The sequence below is a fragment of the Spermophilus citellus genome, assembly GCF_964194105.1.
Source record: "Spermophilus citellus genome assembly, chromosome: 3".
Lineage (NCBI taxonomy): Eukaryota > Metazoa > Chordata > Mammalia > Rodentia > Sciuridae > Spermophilus > Spermophilus citellus.
In genome coordinates this window covers 73,837,235-73,864,677 of record NC_138184.1, presented here as the reverse complement: position 1 = coordinate 73,864,677, position 27,443 = coordinate 73,837,235, and the positions used below count along the sequence as shown (strand labels likewise).

The following is a 27,443-nucleotide window of genomic DNA, read 5'->3' as shown; positions in this document are numbered from 1 at the left end:
AAATATAAATAAAAATATTTATAATTAAAGATAAATTGACAGATTGAATTTAAAAAACAACCCAACTAATATCCTGACTACAAGAATCTCACATTAGATCCCAAAAGAACAAATACATTACAAGAATGGAAATTCTACTTAAACAGTATATGAAAGAGAACAGAGGTGGCTACACTAAGATCAGATAGAAGAGATTTAAAATTTTTGAGTTTATGATAGATAAAAAAGGATATCATATGAATAAAAGTTTTGACACAGCACAAAGATATGATAATTACAAGCTTTTGTGTATCCAAAAACATCATCAAAATAAATAAGGCAAAAATTGACAGAATAAATAGAGAAATAGTTGCAGTAATGTTGAAGACATCAATATCCCACTCTCAATAATGGATAGAATGAATGTTGGGCATGGTGGTGGCACACATCTGCAATTCCAGCAACTCAGGAGGCTGAGGCAGAAGGACAGCAAGTTCAAAGCCAGTCTCAGCAATTTAGCAAAACTCAGTATCAACAACAACAAGAAAAATTTCTGGGGATGTGGCTCAGTGGTAGAGTGCTCCCAGGTTCAATCCCCAGTACTGAAAAAAAAAAAAAAAAACTTTTTTAATTTTAAAAGGATAAAACAGCATAATAGATGATACATAAGGAAATGGAACACTTGGACAACACAATAAGCCAACTACAACTACATCTAACAGACAGAATATCTAGCATATAGAACAATATACCCGACTGTAGCATTATATACTACTTTTCAAATGCACATAAGATATTTTCCAAAATTGACCATATGTTAGGCCACATGCTAAGTGTTAGTAGATCATTGGGTTTTTGTTTGTTTGTTTGTTTATTTGTTTTTTGTTTATTTTTTGGTACTGGGGATTGAACCCAAAGATGCTTTACCACTGAGCTACATTTCCAGACCCTTTCATTTTTTTATTGTGAGACAGGTCTTACTAAGTTGCTCAGGGCCTTGTTAAGATACTGACGCTGGGCTGGGGATGTGGCTCAAGCGGTAGCGCGCTTGCCTGGCATGCGTGCGGCCCGGGTTCGATCCTCAGCACCACGTACCAACAAAGATGTTGTGTCCGCCGAGAACTAAGAAATAAATATTAAAAATTCTCTCTCTCTCTCTCTCTCTCTCTCTTTAAAAAAAAAAAAAAAAAAAAAAAAGATACTGACGCTGGCCTCAAACTTGTGATATTCCTGCCTCAGCCTCCTGAATCACTGGGATTTGTGTACTACCACACCCAGTGATCTTAATAGATTTTAAATATATTTTTTTATTTATTCTTAAGTTTTAGGTGGACACAATATCTTTATTTTACATTTACATGGTGCTGAGGATCAAACCCAGTGCCTCGTGCGTGCATGCTAAGCAGGCACTCTACCACTGAGCCACAACCCCAGCCCTCTTAATAGATGTTAAAAGATAAATATCATTTCTTCCTACCAAAATGAAATGAAGTTAAAAACAACAACAAAGGGAAAACTAGAAAATTCACAATTTGTGGAAATTAAATAAAACATTTCCCCTCTCAGTTTTACTGAAGTATGACTGATAAAAATTGTATATATTTAAGGTATGCAATGTGAGGATTTGATATATATGATATATATTATTAGACCATTACCATAATCAAGCTAATATCAGTCACCTCACATAGGTGCTTCTGTGTGTGTTTGTTAAAAACATTTAATAACTACTTTCTTAGCAAACTGTAAGTATATAATACATTATTATTAACTATGGTCACTTTGCTGTTCATTTGATCTTCAGAACTTAATCATCTTATAACTGAAACTTTGTGCCCTTTGGTCATCATCTCTCCATTATCTCTAACCCCCAGCCCCTGATAATCCCACTCTATTCTTTGTCTCTATGGGTTTGATCTTTTTATATTCCACTTACAAGTGAGATCATGCTGCCTTTGATTTGTCTTTCGGTGTCTGGTTTATTTTACTTAGCACAATGTCCTTCAGTTTAATCTGTGTTGTCACAAATAGTAGAATTTCCTTAATTTTTAATGACTCAATAATATCATAGGCACAAACACATACATATATACCACATTTTCTTTATCCATTCATCCATCAACAGGATTCAAGTTGTTTTATAATGCTGGCTATTGTGAATAATAAATAAGGGAACCTAGACATTTCTTCTAGATACCTATTTTATTACCTCTGGACATTGCAATGTTTTGAATATGGTTTGAGTGTGTCCCCCGTGCACCATATGTTGGGAACTTTGTCCTGAGTGTGGTAATTTGAGAGATGGTATGAACCTTTAGGAGGTGGGGCCCAGGGCTGAGTTTGTAGCTCAGTGGTAGATCACCTGCTTTGCACATGTGAGGCACTGTGTTTCCTCAGCACTACATAAAAATAAAATAAAGGTATTATGTTCATCTACAATTGTAAAAATATTTTTAAAAAGAGGTGGGGGCAAGGGAAGTTCCTTATGTCATTGGGGATACTGGACTTGAAAAGGATTAAGATATTTAATGTGGAATCCTGAGTTAGTTCTTATGGAAGAAAGTTTTTTTATAAGAGTAAATGTGATCCCTAAATCATTCTATGGCTTCCTGTCTTGAGATATGCTCTCTTCCTCCCACACACATTTCTTCTACCACCATGAATTCCTCACCAGAGCAGAGTCAATACCCAAGACATGCCCTTGAAACTCCAGAACTATGAGCTAAATAAATCTCTTTTCTTTATAAAGTTCTCAAATTTAGGTATATCATTATAGGGATGGAAAATGGTCTAATACAGATATGTATGCAGAAGTGGGATTGTTGAATCATGTGATAATTCTTTTTTTTTTAAAGAGAGAGTGAGAGAGGAGAGAGAGAGAGAGAATTTTTAATATTTATTTTTTTTAGTTCTCGGCGGACACAACATCTTTGTTGGCAAGTGGTGCTGAGGATCGAACCTGGGCCGCACGCATGCCAGACGAGCGCGCTACCGCTTGAGCCACATCCCCAACCCGATAATTCTATTTTTAATCTTTTGAAGAAATTCCTACAATAATGTCTGTACCATTTTACATTTCTATCAACATTGCACCAGAGTTCCCTTTTCTCCATATCCTCACCAACGCTTTTTGATAATAGCTGTATTAACAAGTGTGAGGTGATAACTCATTGTGGTTTTTCTTTGGTACTGGGGATTGAACTCAGCAGCACTCAACCACTGAGCCACATCCCCAGCCCTATTTTGTATTTTATTTAGAGACAGGGTCTCACTGAGTTACTTAGCTCCTCACCATTGCTGAGGCTGGCTTTGAACTTCTGATCCTCCTGTCTCAGCCTCCCAAGATGCTAGGATTACAGGTGTGCACCACCACACCTGGCTCTCATTGTGGTTTTAAGTTGCATTTCCTCGATGATTAGTGATGTTGAGCATCCGTTCATACCCTTTTCTATTTGTTTGTCTTCTTTGTAAAAATGTCTATTCAGATCTTTTGCCCATGATTAAATTGGGTTATTTGTTGTTGTTGTTGTTTGCTATTTAATTGTATAAGTTCCTCATACATATAAACAAGACATTCTTTGTTAAATTTATTTTCTTATATTTTTAGGGCATGCAACCTTTTTACTCTCTATATGTTATGGGATACATATAGAGAGTAAAAATGTTACTATAGTGAAACAAATTTATAGATCCATTATGTCACATAGTTACTTTGTTGTGCTTGTGGCAAGAGAAGCTAAGGTCCATTCATTTATCACAACTCCCATAACAGTACAATTTCCTTAAATATGATTCCTATGTATTATATTAGATCTCTAGACCTGTTCATCTTATACATCTACTATTTTGTGTCCCCTGTCTTATATATCCCTATTTTCTTCCAGCTCCCCACTCCCCACCTGTCCCTAGTATCCACTGTTATGTTTCCTCTATTTGAATTTTTTTTTAAAAGTTGCAACTTTAAGCAAAATAATGCAGTATTTGTCTTTCTGTGTCTGATTTATTTCACTTAGCGTAATGTTCTCCAGGATCACTGGTGTTATACCAAATAACAAGACCTCTTTCTTTCTTAGGGCATATATATATATATATATGTGTTTATATATATATGATTAAAAAAAACAAGGAAGATTGCAAATTAAAACACAAATCCACAATTTAAGGAACTAGAAAAAGAAGGGAAAAAAACCTAAATCCAAAGCTAGCAGAAGGTAGATTATACGTATATAATCATAAGATTTTTTTAAAATCGTTCATCTGTCAATAGACACGTAGTTTGTTTCCATACCTTGGCTATTGTGAATAATGCTGCAGTGAACAAGATTGCAGATATCTTGATGAGGTTATGATTTCATTTCCTTGGGTGTATGCCCAGAGGAGGGGTTGCTGAGTCATCTGATATTTTTCTGTTTTTAATTTCTTTAGAAACAGCCATACTGTTTTCCATAATGGCCATACCAATCCACATTCCTAACAATAGTTTCAAGGATTCCTTTTTCTCCATATTCCCACCACAACTTGTTATCTCTTTTTAAATATTTATTTTTTAGTTACAGTTGGACACAATACCTTTATTTTATTTATTTTTATGTGGTACTGAGGATCAAACCCAGGTCATTGACCACGCTAGGCAAGCACTCTACCACTGAGCCACAACCCCAGTCCCTGTTATCTTGTGATGCTTTGATAATATCCATCCTAATAGGTATAAGGTGATATCTCATTGTGGTTTGGATATGTTTTTCCCTGGTGATTTCTGATGTGGAACACCTTAACATATAGCTGTTGGACATGTGTTTGTCGTCTTTGGAAAAATGTCTATTTGGTCTTTTTTAAATAAGGATAATTCATTTTTTATTTTTTTTTAGTTTTAGGAGACACAATATCTTTATTTTACATTTATGTGGTGCTGAGGATTGAACCCAGTGCCTCATGTATGCTAAGCAAGCACTCTACCACTGAGCCACAACCCCAGCCCCTATTTGATTTTTTTCCCACTTTAAAATCATGTTATTTTAACAACTCACTCTTACCCGGTATTGAACTCAGGGGCACTCAACCATTGAGCCACATCCCCAGCCCTATTTTGTACTTTATTTACAGACAGTGTCTCACTGAGTTGTTTAGCTCCTCGCAGTTGCTAAAGCTGGCTTTGAACTTGCGATCCTCCTGCCTCAGCCTCCTGAGAGGCTGGGATTACAGGCATGTGCCAACTGCACCTGGCTCCAGCCCCTCTTTCTTCATCTCTTTTTTCTTCCTGACTAACCTGAGGTGAGCAGCTTCCTCTGTCCTACACTCCTGCCCTCTTGTACTGAATTCATTTACTATTTCTAACAGTTTTTTTTTCTGTAATCTTCAGGGTTTTATCTAAAATCATACCATCTATGAAGAAAATTTTACTTCTGCCTTTCCAATTTAGATGGCTTTTATTTCTTTTTCGTATTTCATATCTCAAGGTCTAACTTACAGTACTATGTTGAGCTGAAGTGGCAAAAGGAGGTATCCTTACCTCATTCCTTAGAGCATACATTTTAGTCTTTCACCTTTGACTATGATGTGACCTGTGGAATTTTCACATCTGGTTTGTATTATATTGAGGTGATTTCCTTCTATTCATAGTTTGATAAACATCTTTTATTATGAAGGGCATTGAGTTTTATCAAATGCCTTTTCAACATTAAGATGATTGTATAACTTTTTCTTTTATTCTTTTTAAAATTTTATTTAAAATTTTGTTTTTAGTCATAGATGGACACATACCTTTATTTTATTTATTTATTTTTATGTGGTGCTGAGGATCAAACCCAGTGCCTCACACATGCTAGGCAAGTGATCTACCACTGAGCTACAACCCCAGACCCCTTTTACTCTATAAATGTTATGTATTACATTGATAAATATTATGTTAAACTACTCTTGCATTCCTGGAATAATTCCCACTTGGTCATGGTTAATAATTATTGTAAGTGCTTAAAAGAATTTAAAAACTAAAGTTAATTTATTAATATTTTGTTGAGGATTTTTGCATTGTAACAAATTGGTCTCTTTTTTATGTTTTTAAATGGTCTCATAGACTGAGTTAGGTAGAGTTTAAGGAAGACTGATATATTCTCCTCCTTTTTCCTCTTCTTCATCTTCTTCACCTTCTTTTTCCAATTCTGGGGATAGAACCCTTTTTTGACCTCATGCATCCTGGCAATTCTTTAAATGTTGGGTAGAATTCACCTGTGAGAGCCTCTAGTCCAGAAGGTTTCTTTACTGAGAGTGCTTAGTAGGGGTTGAGAATGTGGCTCTGTGGTAGAGCACTTCCCTAGCATGCCCAAAGCACTGGGTTCAATCCCTAGCACTAAAAAAAAAAAAAAGTATCCCTATGAGAGTGTTTGGTTATTGATTCAATCTCTTTACGCATTATGGATTTATTGAAATGGTCTATTTCTTTAGGTCATTTGTGTGTTCCAAGGAGTTTGTCCATTATTTTTATGTTATCTAATTAGTGGACATGATTATTCATAGTATTCTCTTGTAATCCTTTTATATCTCACCAAGGATGGTAGTAATGTCCCTTATTTAATTTCTAATGTTACTTATTTGTGTCTTTTCCCCTTTGCTGTTTTGTTAATGGCTTTTCAAAGAATCAACTTGGGGGGCTGGGGATGTGGCTCAAGCGGTAGCGCGCTTGCCTGGCATGCGTGCGGCCCGGGTTCCATCCTCAGCACCACATACCAACAAAGATGTTGTGTCCGCCGAGAACTAAAATAAATAAATAAATATTAAAAATTCTCTCTCTCTCCCTCTCCCTCCTCTCTCACTCTCTTTAAAAAAAAAAGAATCAACTTGGGATTTTATTGATTTTTCTCTGTTGTTTTTCTGCTATTTTATTCATGCCTACTCTAATTATTATTATTTACTTCCTTCTCTTAGCTTTGGGTTAGCTTGCTCTTCCTTTTCTACTTCTTTTTTTTTAGTTTTAATTTGTTATATATGACAGCAGAATGCATTGCAATTCATATTACATATATAGAGCACAATTTTTCATATCTCTGGTTGCATACCCCCTTTTCTACTTCTTTAAAGTATCCAGCTAGATTACTGATTTGAGATCCTTCTTTTGGTTTTTCTTTTTTATCCTTCCTTTAATTTTTTTAAAATTTTTAAATGCCTCAATGCCTTTATTTGTTTTTACGTGGTGCTAAGATCAAACCCAGTGCCTCACACTTGCAAGGCAAGTGCTGAGCTACAACTCCAGCCCTTATCCTTCCTTTTTAACATAGGAATTTATAGTTATAGATTTCCTTCTGATCATTGCATCCTTTAAGTTTTGGAATATTATGTTTTCATTTTTATTTTTATCAAGGTATTTTCTAATTTCCTGTTATTTCTTGTTTGACCTACTGGTTTTGTAAGAGTATTTTGTTCAATTTCCATGTATCTGTGTGTTTTCTGTCTGATATTCATTTCAAGTTTCACTCCACTGTGATTGGAAAAGATGCTTTGAATGATTTCAACCTTTTAAATTTTAGTAAGACTTATGGCCTACCATATGGTCTATGCAGGAGAATGTTCCATTAGCACTTGGGAAGAATGTGTATTCTGCTGTTGTTGTGTGGAGTGTTCTGTTTATGACTATTGAGAGTAATTGGATAGGGCTAGGGTTGTAGCTCAGTGGTAGAGTGCCTTCCTAGTGTGTGTGAAGCACTAGGTTCTATTCTCAGCACCACATACAAATAAAATAAAATAACAACAAAAAAATTAACAACTAATTTTTTTTTAAAAAAAGAGTAATTGGTTTATAGTGTTGTTCAAGTTCATTATTCCCTTATTGTTCACGGTTCTTCTGTCTGGTTGTCCTTTCCATTATTGAAAGGGGGTACTGGGCTGGGGTTGTGGCTCAGTGGTATAGCACTTATATGTGTGAGGCACTGGGTTCAATCCTCAGCACCACATTAAAAAAATAAATTAAATAAAGGTATTTTGTCCATCTACTATATATATATATATATATCTTTTTTTTAAAAGTGGGTACTAAAATTTTTGACTATTTTTGTAGAACTATCTATTTCTCCCTTCAGTTCTATCCATTTGCTTCATATATTTCATGGCTCCTTTTTTAGGTACATATATGTTTATAATTGCCATATATTATTAATAAAATATAATGTCCTTCTTTATCAATATATAATATTATACAAGCACTCTGCTTTTGTACATTTCCGTTTCTCCCTCTGTTTTTGTATAAATTGAATTTTATACATTGTATAATATGTATGTGTAAGCCTACATTTATATAGGCTATTGTCATTGTTTTCTGCTTTTGCCTCTAACATATAAAAAAAAAAGAGAGAGAAATTGCTGGGGTTGTGGCTCAGTGGTAGAGTGCTTGCCTAGCATGTGTGAAGCACTGGGTTCAATTCTCAATACCGTATATAAATAAATGAATAAAGATCCATCAACATCAAAAAATAAAGTACAATAACTTGGCCTTTATCTTTAAAATGACCTATACTAGTGTTCTTTAATTTTTTCTTTATGTTTTTCAGGTTTACCTTTAGCATTTCTGTAGTGCAGAATGAACTCCCTCAGCTTTTATTTAACTTGAAATCTTAATTTTTCCTTTATTCTTTAAGAATAATTTTGCTTATTATAGAATTCTTGTTTAACAGAGATTTTTTTTCCTTTCAGAACTTTAAATACATCTTTTACTGCCTCTGGCCTTCATGGTTTTTAACAACAACAACAACAAGTCAGGGGTTGGGGATGTGGCTCAAGTGGTAGCACACTTGCCTGGCATGCATGCAGCCCAGGTTTGATCCTCAGCACCACATACAAACAAAGATGTTGTGTCCACCGAAAATTAGAAAATGAATATTAAGGAATTATCTCTCTCTTTAAAAAAAAGTCAGCTGTTAATTTTATTGAGAAACACTTGTACATGATAAGTCACTTCTAGTTGCTTTAAAATCTCTCATTGTCTTTGAGTTTATACACTCTGCATATACTGTGTCTTGGTTTAGATCTCTTTGAGGTTAGCTTGCTTGGAATTTGAATTTCTTAGTTGTGTATCTTCACAATTTTTTAAATCAGATTTTGGAATTTGTAGCCATTTTTTTTTCCTCAAAAATTTTCCTGTCCCTTTTTCTCTCTCTTCTCATCCTTAGAATCCTATGAATATGTTGATCTACTTAATGAAATCCCACATTCTCCTAATACCATTAAATTTTCTGCCAATTCAATTGTTGTTTCTGTAGATGGACAGATTCCTGGACCTTCCTATTCTACTGTTTCCTGACATTATCTCCTTCCAATTGATATTTTACAAAGCTGCCAAAGTAATTCAATGGAGAAAGTATAGTGTTTTTGACATAATGGTCTTAGAGCAATTGAATCTCCATGGGTAAAAAAAAATGAATCTTAATCTAAGCCTCATACCTTATGCAAAAATCACCTCAAAATGAATAAGAAGCTAGGTGTACTGGTGCACACTTATAGTTCCAGCATTTGGGAGACAGAGGCAGGAGGATCACTTGAGCCCAGGAGTTCCAGTTCCAGGGAGGTAACATAAGGAGACCCTCTCTCAAAAAAAAAAAAAAAAAATCAGAATTGTAAAATGTTAAACTATAAAACTCAAAGATGAAAACATAGGAGATACCATTACATGTATCTACTAGGCAAGCACTGTACCATTGTGCTACACCCCCAGCTCTTAAGTGTATGCCTATTAGAATAGCTAAAATTAAAATTATTAACAATGCCATGGGTTGGCCAGAATGTAAAGTAACTAAAATACTCATATATTGCTGGTGGAAATGTAAAATACACAATCACTCTGGAAAACAGTTTGGCAGTTTTTATAAAGTTAAACATACATTTACTATATCACCCAGCAATCTCACTCCTGAGTATTTGCTCTAAAAAAAATAAAAACTAGGGGCTGGGGTTGTGGCTCAGTGGTAGAGTGCTTGCCTATCACATGTGAAGCCCTGGGTTCGATCTTCAGCACTACATATAAATAAAAATAATAATAAAATAAATGTATTGTACCCAACTACAACTAAAAAATAAATATTAATAAAACCCAATCATTGAAAAAAAAAGAAATGAAAACTATATTCACACCAACATCTGTACAAAACCGTTCAGAGCAGCTCTATTCATAATAATTCTAAACTGGAAAAAAAAATAAATGACATTCCCCTGGTGAACAGATAAACAAACAGTGATATATGCATACAATTGAATGGAATATTCTTTAGCAATGAAAATATAACAACAATTGATACAACTTCAAAGGCATTATGCTGAGTGGGAGAAGTCTGGAGGAAAGGGTTCAAACTTTATCTTATGGACTGTTTGTGTCACTCCAAATTGTACATAGAAGCCTGAATTCACAGTATGATGCTATTGTGAGGTAGAAACTTTTTGTAGGTAATTAGATTATGAGGTTGGAGCTTTCATGAATGGGATACCACAGCCAACTCCCTAGCAGCCTGAGGATGATGCCTGGTATAGTTTGAATGTGTTCCCTTAAAATTCACGTGTTAGGAAGTTAATCCCCATATTCATCTATTGATGGTATTAAGAGATGGGGCCTTTGGAAAACAATTAGGGTTAGATGAGGTCATAAGAATGGAGTTTCCTTAATGGGACTAGTGGCTTTAGAAGAAGAGAGAGATCTGAACTGGCATGCTGCTCCTCCCTCCCTTGCATGTGATGCTTTTTACCAAGTTGTGAGGCAATGAAGTATGCACTGACCAGATTCAGCCCCTTGACATTGGACTTCCTAGTCTCCAGAAGAAAGAAAGTTATGTCTTAATAAATTACTCAACCTGTGGTATTTTGTTACAGTAATACAAAACTTACTAAGACAATGCTAATGCATGGAAGAAAGTTGAGCCTCAAAAACAGCAGGGAAGCAGAGCCAGAATTTTACCTATGCTAAATGAGATAGTCCTTACTGTTTATACCAATTTGGCTTGTCAGAGCCAGGACTAATATAAGACAATTGAGATCCTAGGACAGAATATTTAAGCTTACTCTCAGAGGCTGATGCTACAATTGCATGACCCTGAGATTATCCTTCTAACTATTGTGCCCCAGGTGCCTTGATTGCCTCACCCTGGTCTTGGTCTTGTTTGATTTAGGGCTTTGGGGGCTTATAGTCCTTTACATTTACCTTTTTTAAAAAATTTTTAGTTGTAGATGGACACAATACCTTTATTTTATTTATTTATGTGGTGCTGAGGATTGAACTCAGTGCTCCACGCATGCAAAGCAAGCACTCTTCCAGTGAGCCACAACCCCAGCCCTACATTTTTCATATTTATTTACATTTGGCTCACTTTTTACATTTTGTCTAACCTTTATTTATCTAATTTTCTGGGGTTTGACATTGTTGTTTATGATTCCTTGCCATTTCTTCTCTATTTACATCTGTGTGGAAAACATCTAATACACTTCCTGGTTCAAAACTTGATTTTTGCTGTATATATTATAGTTTTTTTCTTTTATAATAATAGGTTAATAATTTATATTATTATATAATAATTTATGAAATATGCATAAACTTTACATTGAAAGTTTATATGAAATTATACTATTTTTAGAACAGCTTTTATCCTCTTTTTTATATTAAAAAAAGATTTAATGTCTTGCTTTCTGCTCTCTTTCTTCTTCCCTGGTTTTCACTGCATAATCTGAGGTTAAAACTCCTATTTAAAACAAATCCTTTCTCATTTTTTTCTTTGCATTTTGTTTGTTACCATAGCAACAACAATTATTTCAACTTATCAGTATCAAACAGTCTCTACTGAGTGGTGTTTTTATTCAGTTATCTCTCTATCTTTAGCTAGTTCCAAGGCTCATTGCCAGTTCTTTTCTTTCATTTCATCATTCATGAGTTTCTGATTCATGTCTCAGTGATTTATTGAACAGTTCTGAGCATTTTTGCAGAAAAGGGAGGTAATCGATAGTGTATTAGTCAGAACTCTAGTGGTTTCAAGTGACAGAAACCTAACTCAAATTGACTTAAGTAAAAAAGAGAAAGTCTTGACTCATCATCCTGTAAAATCCAAGCTCAACCGAATACAGCTCAGACTCTGGCATCAGAAAATTGTTCACATCTTTTAGTCCTGCTTTCCCTGTCTCACCATTATGCTCAAACAACATTTCTCGTGTCATAGCATGTTAGGGCCCAGACTCACATTTGCTAACCTAGCACCCCAACAGAAAGGAACACTTCTTTCCCAGTAGTTTCTACAAAAGTCTGAGTTGAGTATCATTGGCCTAGGTCAGGTCACAAATCCATCCTTTGAACCAGTGTCAGTGATTGGAAAGCTCTGGCTCTCATTGTACATTTGGAAGTTGGGGTTAGTGTCAGACCTTCAAAGGACAGGAGAAGCCTGGAGTGGTGGCACAGGCCTGTAATCCCAGCAGCTTGGGAGGCTGAGACAGGAGGATGGAGAGTTCAAAGCCAGCCTCAGCAATGGTGAGGCGCTAAGCAACTCAATGAGACCCTGTCTTTAAATACAAAAATAGGGCTGAGGACGTGGCTCAGTGGTGAAGTGCCCGTTTTCAATCCCTGGTACCAAAAAAAAAAAAAAAAAAAAAAAAAAGACAAGTGAATGCAGATGGGACAGTTCACTACAGAAAAAGGATTGTTGCCACCAGGAGGAGAAGTTGTTAATGATGGGCAGTCCAAAAAAAAAAAAAAAAAACAGAAGTATATTGTTTTCCAATATTTTGCAAATCTGTGAATTGTCACTACTTTGGAAAGACAACAAGGAAGACATTCAAGTAGCCAGCTGGCCAGTCAAGCAAGGCCTTATGCTTAATATGGTCCCACAGTGTCCCACCCAGAGTCTAGTTCTCAGCTTCATTCTTCCAGAAATGTGTTTCTGTCAGCGTGACTAGATGACTGTTCCCTTCAGGCCTGGCTCATGCTGCCCTGACTCAGCAGAGACTCAATCTTAGATTGAGTTTAGACTCAATCTTAGAATGAACAGTAATTGCCACAGGACCTGAATAAGACTGTCCACTAGTCAGGGCACTTTCCCTGTCAGAAAACCACAAGCAAAGATAAACTCTAATCATAAGGCTTCTTAATGTTCATGGAACCAGACAAGGGGAGTTCTTTAGAAAAAAAAATAGTAGTCAGATGCATCATGTCATGACAGTATTTTTGAAAGAAAAATCCTTTTATTCCAGTTAACTCTCATTAACAATAATATCTTACAGTTTGTCCAGCCTTAAGTTCTATACCATCTCAGTGAACTTCTATGCAGTAAGACTAGTCTCTTCCATTACAGTTCTGAAGCAAGGAAATTATTAACAGAGAAGTTTAATTGATGGTTTTATACTTTATATATTCACTCTCAATTACATTTTTATTCTAAAGTAACTTGGGGCTAGGGTTGTGGCTTAGAGGTAGAATTCTTGCCTAGCATACATGAGGCACTGGGTTCGATCCTCAGCACCATATAAAAATAAAATAAATATATTTTTAAAAAAAGAAAAAAAAATAGAGTAATTTGGCCATGAGAATCAGTTTTCCATTTCTTCAATTTGAACGTTTCTTTAAAAACATATGTGTGTGTGTGTGTGTGTGTTTAAATTGTAGATGGACACAATACCTTTATTATACTTATTTATTTTTTTTATGTGGTGCTGAGGATCAAGCGCAGGGCTTCACATGTGCCAGAAAAGTGCTCCACCACTGAGCCACAACCCCAACCTTGAACTTCTTGATTAGACTAATTACTTGCAAGTCTGCACAATTCCAGTAATTCATTCAAATCCTCACAAAGCTTAACATCACCTTAGTTCAGAGCACACTCTAAAAACTGTTTTATCTTGTAGAATTAGAGTCCAACTGTACTGCTGCTACTACGGTGGTACCAGCAGGTTTCCCTAAGGCTCCTGGTAGGTAATGTCAGGCCTTGATGGCTCAGCATTTTTTCCTCCACTGAAGCCACCACTCATGGCATAATCCAGTACAGCCTGTGAGTAGAGCCCACAGCCATTGCCACTATAGGTTCCATGTGGCCATCATACCTGGCATAAAATAAAAATAGTCTAGTCTGGCTTGTACATGGAAGGCAAGGAGGGGGAAAGAGATCAGTGTGGAGGGGTGATCAGCAAAGATCTCATTCCAAGTATAATGTTGGACCATTGACTTGCTTTAAGAAAGGGAGGAATGGAGTTGGGGGTGTAGCTCAATGGTAGAGTACATGCTTGGTATGTGTGCTATAATCTATAACACTATAGCACCAGGAAAAAAAGAAAAGAAAAAAAGGAGAAAAACAAGTTGTTTTGTTATGCTATTATGGGAAGATTTATTTTGGTAGAAAAAGCAATTAAAGACCCGCAACACTGAAAGCAGAGGAGTTAATAAAGGCCATTGTCAGGTAGCTTCAATTAGTGAGTTGATGCAGCAGCAGGCTTAAACCAGCAGAGTTGTAGTGGGGATGAAAGACTATGTATATGGGCTGGGATTGTGGCTCAGCGGTAGAGCACTCGCCTAGCACAGGTGGGACCCGGGTTTGATCCTCAGCACCACATAAAAAATTAAATAAATAAATAAAGGCATTGTGTTGTGTCCATCTACACCTAAAAAAATAAATATTAAAAAGAAAGACTGTATAAAACACTGCTTCTCAAAATCTAATATGCATATGAATCACCAGGGGAGCTTGTTAAAATGCAGATGCTGATTCATGAAGTTTGAGGTGGGACCACAGATGCTGCATTTCTAACAAACTTCTAGATAATGCTGATGCTGTTGGTATAGAGATCACACTTTGAGTAGCAAAGATTTCTGTATTAATGAAATAGAATTTACAGGAATTTGTGATTAGTTAGGTGAGGGGACTCAGAAATGCATTGGCAAACAAGTGTTCTACCACTGAGATATACCTCCAGCTTAAAATGTATTATTAGAAAATTAGAGCCAAATTTCCAGCTTGTATCTGGGTGAAGGTTATGCTATCCACAAATACAAGATGTGGAACAGGTTTGGGTGGGGTAGATAATAAGAGATAACATTTATTGGGTACACAACATAATATGTGCCAGGCTCTTCATGTATGTTGTTTTATTCACTCTGCACACCACATTTATAAGGTAGGTATTATTGTAATCCCCTTCTTAAGTCTAGGGAAACCGAGGCCAAGGTCACATAGATGGTAAGTCAATCAGCTGAGATTCAAACCCTCCAGAAATCTAAGCACAGAACTCATGAAATTAATCATTGGTAGTTTTGGTATGTGGAGCTGATGCACCTGTGGGATGTTATATGGAGCTGTCCAATCTAAGATACTATGTTAACCCAGAGCTCAAGACAGATTCTGAGCAACAGTTAAGATATAGGAGAAATTAAGGCATTAGAGTAAGGCATTAGATAATCCAAGGAGGGTCACAACCTACTCCTTCAGAATGCTGTCAGTCTTGTTTCATTTTCCTTTTGCACATATTTACTACAAAGACGGAATCTGACAGTATATTTTTCAACATTTTAAATAAACTTTTTCCCTGTTTGGATTTTGTGCCTTTTTTCCCCCCTCTGATTCTGGCGGACAGGATCTTGCTAAATTGCTTAGGACCTCACTAAATTGCTGAGGCTGGCCTTGAACTTGAGATCTTTCTGCCTCAGCCTCACGAGTTGCTAGAATTACAGGCATGCACCACCACCCATTATTGTTTGTTCTTTATGCCTAACACTTACCAATTTACCAGTTTGTACAGGGTTTTTTGTTTGATATTGAGAATTGAACCCAGGGATGCTCTACCACCGAGTTATATCCCCAACCTTTTAATTTTTTTTTTTAAGAGAGAGAGAGAGAGAAAGAGAGAAATATTTATTTTTTAGTTTTCGGCGGACACAACATCTTTGTATGTGATGTTGAGGATCGAACCCGGGCCGCACACATGCCAGGCGAGTGGGCTACCGCTTGAGCCACATCCCCAGCCCCAGCCTTTTAAGACAAGGTCTAGTATGCCCAGACTGGACTCAAACTTGAGATCCTCCTGTCTTAGCTTCCTGGCACTGGGATCATAGGTATGGTCATGGTGCCCCAGATTGTGTCTTCAAGTTGGTGTTTTGTTTTTTTTTTTTTTTTGGTGTTGCCTTGTATTTATTTATTTTCTTACTAGAGCTAGACTGTTCTTTTTTTATTTTTTATTTATTTATTTTTATTGGTTGTTCAAAACATTACAAAGCTCTTGACATATCATATTTCATACATTAGATTCAAGTGGGTTATGAACTCCCATTTTTACCCCAAATACAGATTGCAGAATCACATCGGTTACACATCCACATTTTTACATAATGCCATATTAGTAACTGTTGTATTCTGCTACCTTTCCTATCCTCTACTATCCCCCCTCCCCTCCCCTCCCATCTTCTCTCTCTACCCCATCTACTGTAATTCATTTCTCTCCTTGTTTATTTTCCCATTCCCCTCACAACCTCTTATATGTAATTTTGTATAACAATGAGGGTCTCCTTCCATTTCCATGCAATTTCCCTTTTCTCTCCCTTTCCCTCCCACCTCATGTCTCTGTTTAATGTTAATCATTTCCTCCTGCTCTTCCTCCCTGCTCTGTTCTTAGTTGCTCTCATATCAAAGAAGACATTTGGCATTTGTTTTTTAGGGATTGGCTAGCTTCACTTAGCATAATCTGCTCTAGTGCCATCCATTTCCCTGCAAATTCCATGATTTTGTCATTTTTTAGTGCTGCGTAATACTCCATGGTGTATAAATGCCACATTTTTTTTATCCATTCATCTACTGAAGGGCATCTGGGTTGGTTCCACAGTCTAGCTATTGTGAATTGTGCTGCTATGAACATCGATGTGGCTGTATCCCTGTAGTACGCTCTTTTAAGGTCTTCAGGGAATAGTCCGAGAAGGGCAATAGCTGGGTCAAATGGTGGTTCCATTCCCAGCTTTCCCAGGAATCTCCATACTGCTTTCCAAACTGGCCGCACCAATTTGCAGTCCCACCAGCAATGTACAAGAGTACCCTTTTCCCCACATCCTCGCCAGCACTTGTTGTTGTTTGACTTCAGAATGGCTGCCAATCTTACTGGAGTGAGATGGTCAAGTTGGTTTTTGCTTATTAATTTTTCTGGATCCTAACGAACACACTCAATTTTCCAAGATCCTAGTTAACCATTCAATTTTCCACCTCCACTTCAGATCTTTTCAGACCTGTCTTCTTCCATTATAATTTTGATTACTTCTTGCAATTGGTTTGCTGTTTTCCTTTGAGGGATACCTATAATTTGAATTCCTATGATGATCTTCATCTTCATCATCTTCTCTCTTTAAGAATTCCATCACTTTGTTCTATACTCTGGAAGTTTTTCTTATGTACATCTTCTACATTGCTGAGTTACTTTTGAAAGGAAAGTGACTACAACACTCGGAGCGACCAAGAGATCTCTATTGTAGCAGTGAAAAAGAAGAGAATCAAGAGAGAGAGAGAGAGAAAAGGAGGGAGGGAGGGAGAGGGAGGGAGAGAGAGAGAGAGAGAGAACGAGAGAGAGAGAGAGAGAGAGAGAGAGAGAGAGAGAGAGAGAGAGCGCGCGCGCGCCAAGAGCAAGAGAGAGGGACCCCGGCAGGAGGGAGTTTTTATAGCCCAAATCTAATGGGGTCTCTGGGTCTGCAAGCTCCCTTGTTGGCACAAGGGGGGTTAAGTGTTCAACCTTGGGGGGGGGGCGAATCGCTCAGCCTTGAGCTGGTGGGGGGGTTTGGGCTTTGAAGCAAACAGTTGATAAAGAACCGGACAGAGGGTTTGAGTGGCCAGGTCATCCTGCAGCTAACTTTGTTTGGCATGCCCTGCAAACAACTTATTCAGCCTGTCCTGCACCTAATAACTTTTCTGTATCATTAAGTCTACTTTTTACTGCTCAACTTTTGCTTTTACTTTATTGAGGTTTTAATTTCATTGTATTCTCCATTTATTTTGGCCTTTAAAAAATACATAATGTCCTCTTTTAATAGAGAATAAGAATCAGGTGTTTTCTAAAATTAGGTTCTGCCTCATGGGATACGCACACACACACACACATTTTTTTGTACCAGGATTGAACCCTGGGGCTAAGTGCTTAACCACTGGATCACATCCCCAGCCCTTTTTATTTTTTATCTTAAGGTCTTGCTAAGTTGCTGAGGCTGGCATTTTTGCAGTCCTGCCTCACCTGGTTGGGATTACAGTTGTGCAACACTGCACCTTGCTAAATGTATTTTGAAGGAGTTAATTTTTGGCTCTAGTGCTTTGTTTTCTCATGTGACACATTCCCCCCACCAACCCACACAGGGTTGTTGTTTTTTTTTTAGTGTTGGACACTGAACCCAGGACCTCTCACATGCTGAACATGCACTCTCCCATTGAGATACACCCCCAGCCCCTCACACAGGGTTTTTCAAGGACTTGTTTATTCTCCTTTGCAACTGACTAGTTTATCTTTGTTAATATCTGAAAGTTCACAGTTGATGGCTATGAAGACCTCCCAGTTGGCCAAACAGGATTAGGGGTCTGCCACTCCTACTTTACCCTCCAGAGATAGCAGAAATGGTGCAGAGGCTCCACGCCCAGATAGTTTTTTTTTTTTCCTAAATCTTGATGTTTCAATTTTAGCGACTTTTGTGTTTATATTTTATTATGTCTAAGTTTCTGCTCTTCTGTTCTAATCTGGGTCTCAGTCAGTGATGTCTTTCTAAAATATCTCAACTCACTACCCACTAACTCCTTACTCTTGTTTTGTATATCTTCATACTTAACAGCTTGAGTCTTTTATTTATGTGTCTCCCCTCTCTAGAGGGTAATAATTTTTTTTTTTGTAGTTTTAGATGGACAGCATGACTTTATTTATTTTTATAAGGTGCTAAGGTTTGAACCCAGTGTCTCACACATGCTAGGCAAGCCTTTGCCACTGAGCTACAACCCCAGCTCCTCTAGGCGGTAACTTCTAAAGGATGTATCCCTAAAAACATGGTAGACTCTTGACAAATATCTGAACAAACCTCTGGTTATTGGGTCCACTCAGTCGCTCATTTTGGTCCCTATATTTGTGTCTCACACTTCCTCGGTATGTCTTTCTGCCTCGGTCATGCCTTCCGGTTTCTTTCCATATCCAAAGTTTATCGCTGTGTGAGACTAGGATTCGCACAGGCCGGTAGCGGGGGTGCCAGTGATTGGGGTGTCGGGCGTCCTGGCGTCTCACGTGCGGTCCCAAGTTCCTCTGGCTCTGTCACAACTTTATTCCGGGTTCGCACTGCCCGGTGTCTCTCATGGTGGGTTCTGTCTCGAGGCATCCGTTTCCTTCAAAGGCTCGGCTGCGAATGCACGTGACCGCGCTGGACGACGCCTCCGCCTCCTCCGCCTCCTTTGCTGCGCTGCCACCGCCGCAGCCGCCGCAGCCGCCGCTCCCGCCGCCGCCGCAGTGTTCCGCCCAGTGCTCGCCGCTTCCGCCGGTCCGCGAAGCCCCGCCCTCGCTCGTCATGAGCCAATCCTCGAGCACGTCGCTTGTCCCCGCCCCGGCGCCCTCCTCGGCGCGCACCCCTCCCTCCGCCCGCTGGCCCGCCCGTCAGTCAGGCAGGCAGTCGGTCCGAGTGGTCGTAACCTCTCCAGTTCTCCTGAGCATTGCCGTCCTTCTTTCTTCCTGGTCAGCAACAGCGGCTGCACCAGAAGCATCGCAGTTCCTTCGGGAGGCGCGGCAGGGACTGAGCGGCGACAGCGGAGCGTCGAGCCTAGCGCAGCTGAGGCGGCGGCGGCGGCCGGGCAGCCAACATGGCGGCGGCGGCGGCGGCGGGCGCGGGCCCGGAGATGGTCCGCGGGCAGGTGTTCGACGTGGGGCCGCGCTACACCAACCTCTCGTACATCGGCGAGGGCGCCTACGGCATGGTGTGGTGAGTGGCCGCGCCCGCCCGCAGCCCCGACCGCGCCGGGACACACCACCGCCTGGGGCTCCAGCGGACGCAGCCGCGGCCTCACCCGCGCTTTGGCCTCCCGCGCCGCGACCCCAGCCGTAGGCTTCTTGGTCCACGCGATGGGGTTTTAGCGCGGGGTCCCCGGGGGTGATAGACATTTAGGTGTTGTTAAGGGCGTTTCCAGGGCTGCTCTCTTGCGGTTGGGAGGGGCTCAGCGGGTGGAGGTTAGGAGACCCACGTACTCGGTCTCAAGCGCGGACTTTCAAGCCTGGACCCCCAGGAAGGGAACCTCGGCACCTCTTGTCCCTTAATTGTCTAATATCACGGCCTTCTTTTTGAAGTTCAATTATAAACCCTGGGATGCCATCAGATGCTCGTCGATGGTGGCGGCGGTGTTCTTGAAAGCCTTTCGCCTCAGCCGTTGTGCAGAATACCGAAATACTATTTTTTCTCCTTCCATCTCTGTTTACCGTGAACAGCTTTCATTAAGTACTTCCAGTGATGCTAATGGTGCTTTTCTGCGCACGCTTTCTAAAAAGCATTAGTGACACCAGTATTGGTTGCGAAATATTTCAACCTTGAAGTCTCTAAGTGGGTTTTAATATTGTGCTGTTTGCGTTTCAGGAAGGATAAGCCAGCATCACTCTCTTAACTTATTAAAAATCTGTTTGAGTTGGGCCTAATTGGACTTACCTCTCCTTACTCTAAGTGAGCTCTTTTAACAGCATAAATGCATCCAGACATTTTAGCTTAATTATGGTAGACTTTTCCTATTAATGTTTGGTTTGGGGTTTTTTGTTGTTGTTATTGTTTTTTGTGCTGAGGATTGATTTTTTTGGTGCTTTGTGCATTCGAGGCAAGCACTCTACCTCTTAATATTTTTAGTGGTCAGTATATAAAGTCTAAATGGTATTCTTATACAATCACATTCAAGCTGTCTCATCTTGATCCAGATCTCTCTAGAAACGATATTGTTTTTATTATAATGACCTAATTGTAGTGTTTTATGTTGATGAAGACTTGTGGAAGTAGACTCTCTTACACCTAAATCTTGGGTCTCTATTGTATTAAACTAATTTATTGTTTATTGAATGCATCGTGGCAGGTACTGTACTACCTCCATTATTTAATTTTATCTGGCTAGCACCTTGTGGAAGAAAGACAGTGACAATATTCCTCTTTCAGGTAAGGAAGTATTTATAGGTGAAGCCATTCCCAAGGTCACAGACCTAAAGTCAGGTTTAAGTTAATATACTGATATCCTACTTCAAATGCTGCAGCCTTTTTTCTACACCCAGCTTTCCTTAAATGGTATTAATAATAATTCAAAAGTTTAGCATATTTTACTGTTATGAACAAGTCTTTTTTAGAAATGCATTCAAATTTGAATGATCATAATTTTAGAAATGCCAAAGAGGGTATGTTCTTCCAAATGTCTTAACTAAATAGACAACATTCTTTTAAAAAATACTATGAATATTTTCATTTTCTTTAGGAGCAAAATGCTTCACAGTGTACTACTATGAAAATTAACTTGAACTCACAGGCTTAGGAGCCAAAAGAGATAGTAAATTAGGTCGGGCCATAGAGAAATAGGTCCTGAAACTAGTGGAGAGAAAGTACTGCCCAAAGCATCACTTCTGTGTCATATCTTATTGTTCTTGCACCTGCTGGTAAGTATTGCTAGTAAATATATCATTAATAGAGGCTCGAAGTTGCATCCTTTGGTCTCTTTCTAAAAATGAAATTTTTGAAATATGGTGTGAAGAAATTTGTAGAAGATGTCAATTTAAAGTTTTACCCTCACCCCATCTGATAAGATACTTAAAAGTCTGAGGATTATTTAGATCTGGGAACTCTTTCACCCACTACTGTCAATTTATTTGACCCAAGTCTCCAGTTGAAATACCAAGTCCTCTTACTGTAATTTTTCTTTTCCTAAGTAAAATACAGATATAATTGGAATTTGAATCCTGGGTCCAGATGATAGCCTTTTATCTTCAGGTTGAAAATACACCTTAGTATTAATTGAATCATCTGCATTGCACATTAGCTTTTGATCAATGTTGATTAACAAGTTCTGGGTTTTTAGAGAGCTTCTTGGCTGAACTGTTAATATTTGAATAATAATCTCTTAAAAACTTAATACTTCAGAAGGATTTAAGGCTGTTTTTAAGCAATTTAAAAAATTTTTTCTGAATCAGTTCATTAGGAATTGTGGTAGTTTTATTCAGGTTTCTTTCCTAATCACTATGTGGATGTTATAAAAATGAAGAGGGTTTTGAGTTAGGCCTTTGAGAGTGGGTGTGATTTTGATAGGCAGATAATAGGAGCAGGTGACAGCTTGAGCTGTGAAATCTAATCCTGGAAAAGTACTTCAGTGACAAACTGTAAAGGATTTTTTTTTTTTTTAAGATTATCTTTTTTTAAAAAAATATTTTTTAGTTGTTGATGGACTTTATTGTATTTATTTTTACATGGTGCTGAGGATCAAACCCAGTGCCTCACGCATGCTAAGCAAGCATGCTACCACTGAGCCAAAAGCCCAGCTCCTGTAAAGGACTCTTAATGGCATATCTGAGTTTGACTGTATTTGTGCAGTGGAGAGGCATTGACATTTTTGAAACAGGCAGACATGGTCAGTTTTGAGATTTGGGGGAAGATGGATCAATACTGGTAAGAATGATAGGAAAAAGAACTGGAATGGAGGCCATTGTAACTATCTAATGGAGTAGTAATCCTATGGCAGAGGGAATTAAGGGGTCTTGGATAGATGGCATTAGTCACAGGAAAGAATGGTAGAAAGACTTGTAATCATGGCATGTATGGGTAGAAGGAAAAGAGATGTATAAAGGATAAGAGAACAAGAAAGGTGGGGTTTATATTTCAGAGATTTCTGAGAGAGAATGAGACAATGCCAAGATTGTCTTGGGAACTTGGGAGGATGGGGGTGCCATTATCCAAGAGAAGAGGTAGATACTGGAGGCAGAGCAGATTTGTCTGGGAGGAGCAGTGAGTTCTGATGTAGGCTCAAGATAGTGATACCTACAGCCCATTCAGGTTATATAAAAAGTGTCTTGAAATTTTTAACAGGGGAACAGGAACTAGAGATGAAATTTTGTGTATAGCCAACGATAGCTCAAATCTTGAGTGGAGGAGCACAGATTCTTATTTGGGGGTCATTGATTAGGTAAAATTGCAAGCATGTATTCGTTGTATTCATTTTTTTAGTGTATGACCTGTAACACTCAGTAGATTTTCAAAGGGGTTCATTATCCCAGAAAGGTTCAGAACCCTGAGATAGAAGAACAGATGGACCAAAGAGTTTACTCCAGCAAACAAATACTAATAGCAGATAAAGGAAGAGGAACTTGAGGACTGGTGAAATGTGTAAGAAAGACTGGTGGGATTAAGAGAGAAGTGGAAGGTGTATGCTTCATTGTCTTGATAACTAAGATAAGAATTTATCTGTTTTAGAGTAGTTGAGTTTGAAATTGTTTCTAAAAGTGACAGGAAGGTTGGGGTCATGTCCATAGAGATGTTAATTGAAGCCTTGTGAGTGGATGAGAAAATGTCTGAGAACTGAGCCAAAGAAATGTCTACCTTTAGGTGTCAATAGATGGCAAGTTACAGAAGAGCACAGGAAATATTGTCTGAGAGATCAAAGAACAGAGTCGATGGTCATTACAGTATTGGTATTGAATACTGTAGAGGATGAAAATAATGCATCTGAAGACAAGCTATTTATATTTGTTGATTTTTTTTCTACTCCCCTTTTTGAAAATGTGGCACACATCTGCAGTCTCAGCTTCTCAGGATGTTGAATCAGAAGGATTCAAAGTTCAAGGTCAACCTGGGCAATAAAGTAAAAAAAGGTTGGGGTTTTAGCTAGAGTGGTAAAGTGCTTACCTAGCACACAAGAGGCCCTGGGTTCAGTGCCCAGTACTTCAGAAATGAAAGGATGGTTTCAACTGAAATTTTATTATGGTCACATTCCTGATGGTATGGTATTCTGTCCTGTTGAGGTTTTTATAATTATATCAGTCTAGGGGCTGGGGTTGTGGCTCAGTGGTAGAGCACTCGCCTGGCGTGTGCAAGGCCCTGGGTTCAATCCTCAGCACCACATAAAAATAAATAAATTACAATAAAGGCATTGTGTACAACTAAAAGAAATATTTAAAAAAATAAATTAAAAAAATAATAATTATTATATCTGTCTAATAGAACTACTGTACCATTTATTCTATAGTTCTGTTTTGTTTTTAAACATGTATTGTCTAATCTTCAACCACCCTGCAAAGGTGGTTACTCTTTTTCTTTTTTTTTTAGTCAGTAAGGAAACTTTAGTTAATTTGACCAAGATGCACAGCTAGGAAGTAACAGGAAAACCCATTCTGCCTGGTTCCTAAGAAAGATTATAGTGGAAGAATGAAGGTGTAGTTCAGTGTAGAGCACTTGTCTACCATGTGTAAGGCCCTCAGTTTGGTCTTGGTATCACCCCCCCCCCAAAAAAAAAAGTGAAAAAGTATATGTTTTCAACAACAGAAAATGTCTTTTGCCTATTTTTCAACCAATCATGGAAATCCAGATGTGGTGGTACACGCTCGTGATCCCAGCTACTCAAGAGGTTGAGGCAGAAGGATGGCAGGTTCAAGGCCAATCTGTGCAACTTGGCAAGACCCTTTCTCAAATTAAAAAAATTTTCACGCAAGGTCATTTACTCGAAATATTTAATGTGCCAGGATTCACACATGATCTATGCACTTGACTAACTTAATCCAAATAGTGGGATGAGGTTGGCCAGTAATACAAACACTATACCACCACTATATGGGAGAAATGTATGAAATGCTGGGAGAAAAAGAAGGCCTGAGTGATATGGGAGTAGGCTATTTTTTTAATGGTCTTACACACTTTTGAGCTTGGTGTTGTTGTATGAATAGAAGTTTGCCTTCAAAAGTACTTTTCAGGCAGAGGGAAATACACATGGAAAGACACAGAAGGCTGAAAACATCATATGAGGTCAGGAAAACCACACATTGTTTGGGTACCAAGACTATAGAAAGACTTTGGGAGAAGGCTAGAGTTGAGAAAGTTGGGGTGGGCAGGACCAAATTCTGAAGTGCAATGTTTTTAAGTTTGGTCTTGATTTTGTAGGTGATTGGAAGTCATTAAAGTATGGCCCTCGATATGCCAGTTCTTGTCAAATTTTTTAGTTGCATGCATTCTTTCACTTTACTTCCCTATGTTTTCTACTTGCTGTGCCTACTACTTGCTTTTTTTTTTTTTTTTTTTTTGCTTCTTGGTCTAGGGGTGATTTCACCCACCTTCTCCTGAGGTATTTGGAAATGCAAGGAGCTTTTTTGTTGTCAAAATTTTGGTGGTCAGGGATGGGTTGTAGCTCTGGTTGAACGCTTTCCTCGCATGTGTGAGGATTCGATCCTCAGTACCACATAAAAAGATAAATAAAACAAAAATATTATGTCTATCAACTGAATTTTTTTTTCTGTGATGATATTGGCCTTTATTATCTATGCAAGGAGGGCATACAAACTAAATGACTACAGTGCACCATATAGTCAGTCCCTCCACTGGAGAATTGTACTGCAAGAGTGCCAATTGTATACCCCTCTAAACATAGGAAATGTTGGGTTCTTTTCTAGCTGTGGCTTCTGCTAAGACTCATCCCTGTGAACTTTGCCCTCCCTTCCACCCTGAAACTGCTGGGTTTTGTGTCACCTGTTTGAAAGGGAGGAGCAACCTACTATCTTGATTGGTGACAAAGATCTCTTATACCATTTTTGGAGCCTGAAAATAAGAGGAGACCAATTTACATGAATAGCAGGAAATCTAATGTTTCTGAACAAAGCTTAGAGTGCAAATAAAACTAAGAAGACATTTAATTTCAAAATTAATAGTACCTCTAATAATGTGCTTCTGGTAGTTAACTGTGTTACATTTTTCCCATGAATTTAATTTGTATATTCTCAGTTCTCAGGTATTATGAAAAGCATCCAAATTGAGTTTTCCCAAGAACCATATATAATTTATGCCTCACCTTGCGCACACTAAGATATTTGATTAAAAAACAGTTGATTTGGGCTGGAGTTGTGGCTCAGCGGTAGAGCACTTGCCCAGCACATGCGAGGCGCTGTGATCAATACTCAGCACCACATAAAAATAAATAACTAAATGAAAGGTATTGTGTCTAACTACAACTAAAAAAAAAAAAAAAAAAGCATTTTTTAAAAGTTTTTTTTTTTTTCCAGTAAACATACAGAACTCCCTTCCTCTAGCATACTTCACCCTCCTATCTGCCAAACCTAGGATACTGTTTCTTCCCTTTTGCTTCTCCTTTCCCATATACAACTTAGAGCTACCACACTAAGAGGTATCTGTGAGCACATTTAATAGCATGCGCTGTCTCTACTTCTACTAGAAAAGGCTACCTACCTAAGTTTTGAGTTGGCCCATACTGTACCAGGAGGAAGAGAGAGAACCAGGAAGATTCTGAACCTGGGCTTTCTGGAACCTGAGCAGAACAACAGAAGGAGAAAGCTCAGCAAATTTATGGGTTCATGTTTTATCAATTAAAAATAAAGGGATTGGGTTCTATCTGGTTTTCAAAAAGCCTCCTGAGGGGCTTCAGGCCTTACCCTAAATGGGGAAATTTCATGTGCAGCACACTGTTTTTCCTCATTGAAGCATCTCTGCATTTTCCTTTCCTTTTTCTTTTCTTATCCTCTTCTTCCTTCTTCCCCTTTCCTTTCTCTTTTCTTTTATTCATTGGTCACATTCACATATATACTTACAGGATCATCTGGGTAAAATTCCATTTGGGGAAAGGATTCAGTTGCTCTAAAAGCATTAGGAAACCAATAGTATAGATCCTCTCTAAGGTCCGTCTCAGCTTCTCTGCCCCAAGGAAGAAAAATAAGGAACAGGTCTCCACTGTCTCTGGTATAGTCATGCATGTTGTGAGATCACTGCTGGAAAGAACAGAGAAGTTCTTCCTCCTCAGTCCAAGAGAGAAAAAAAGAAGGTTTATGCCAGGTAACCTTACTTTCTGAGCCAGGTAGGAGATAAAGTCAGTGTCTGCCATGAATGCATGAGGCATTGGAGGATTGGAAAATGTGAAGTAAATTTGGGACCACTTTTGTGTGCTTGAAAGTCTTCTAGATATGACTCAAAGGACTGCCCCCACTCCTTTTAAGCTCCTTGAAAGGGAGGACTTTGTCCCTGCCTTATCTCCAGTATCTAGTGCAAGCATTGTACATAGTATTAGGTACTCCGTAAATATTTGCCAAATCAGGCAGAATGTAATAGTATCTTAGTAATGGTGCATTGAGGCTAGCTAACTCTGTGTTAACCTTGTAATCATCTCCACCTTTCCTGTTTTCCATTCACTTTCCTATATTATTTGAATATGTGAATGAAGGAACAAACTGTAAGCCTCTTTATAAGCAACAAGAAACATCCCATTTATCAATTTAGAAAACTGCATTTGAAATCTCAGCTCTGGCTCTAAAAGCTG

General features: G+C 38.4%; 1 protein-coding gene across 1 annotated transcript in view; it reads left to right on the top strand.

Annotated features, from left to right (window-relative positions):
* The first annotated feature begins 19,532 nt into the window (after positions 1-19,532).
* Positions 19,533-27,443, top strand: part of MAPK1 (mitogen-activated protein kinase 1) — a 77,829-nt gene continuing 69,918 nt past the window's right edge. Inside the window, exon 1 of the mRNA XM_081287998.1 lies at positions 19,533-19,888. Coding sequence (XP_081144124.1) covers positions 19,770-19,888 — 119 coding nt within the window. The 5' untranslated portion in view covers positions 19,533-19,769. The remainder of the gene's footprint in view (positions 19,889-27,443) is intronic.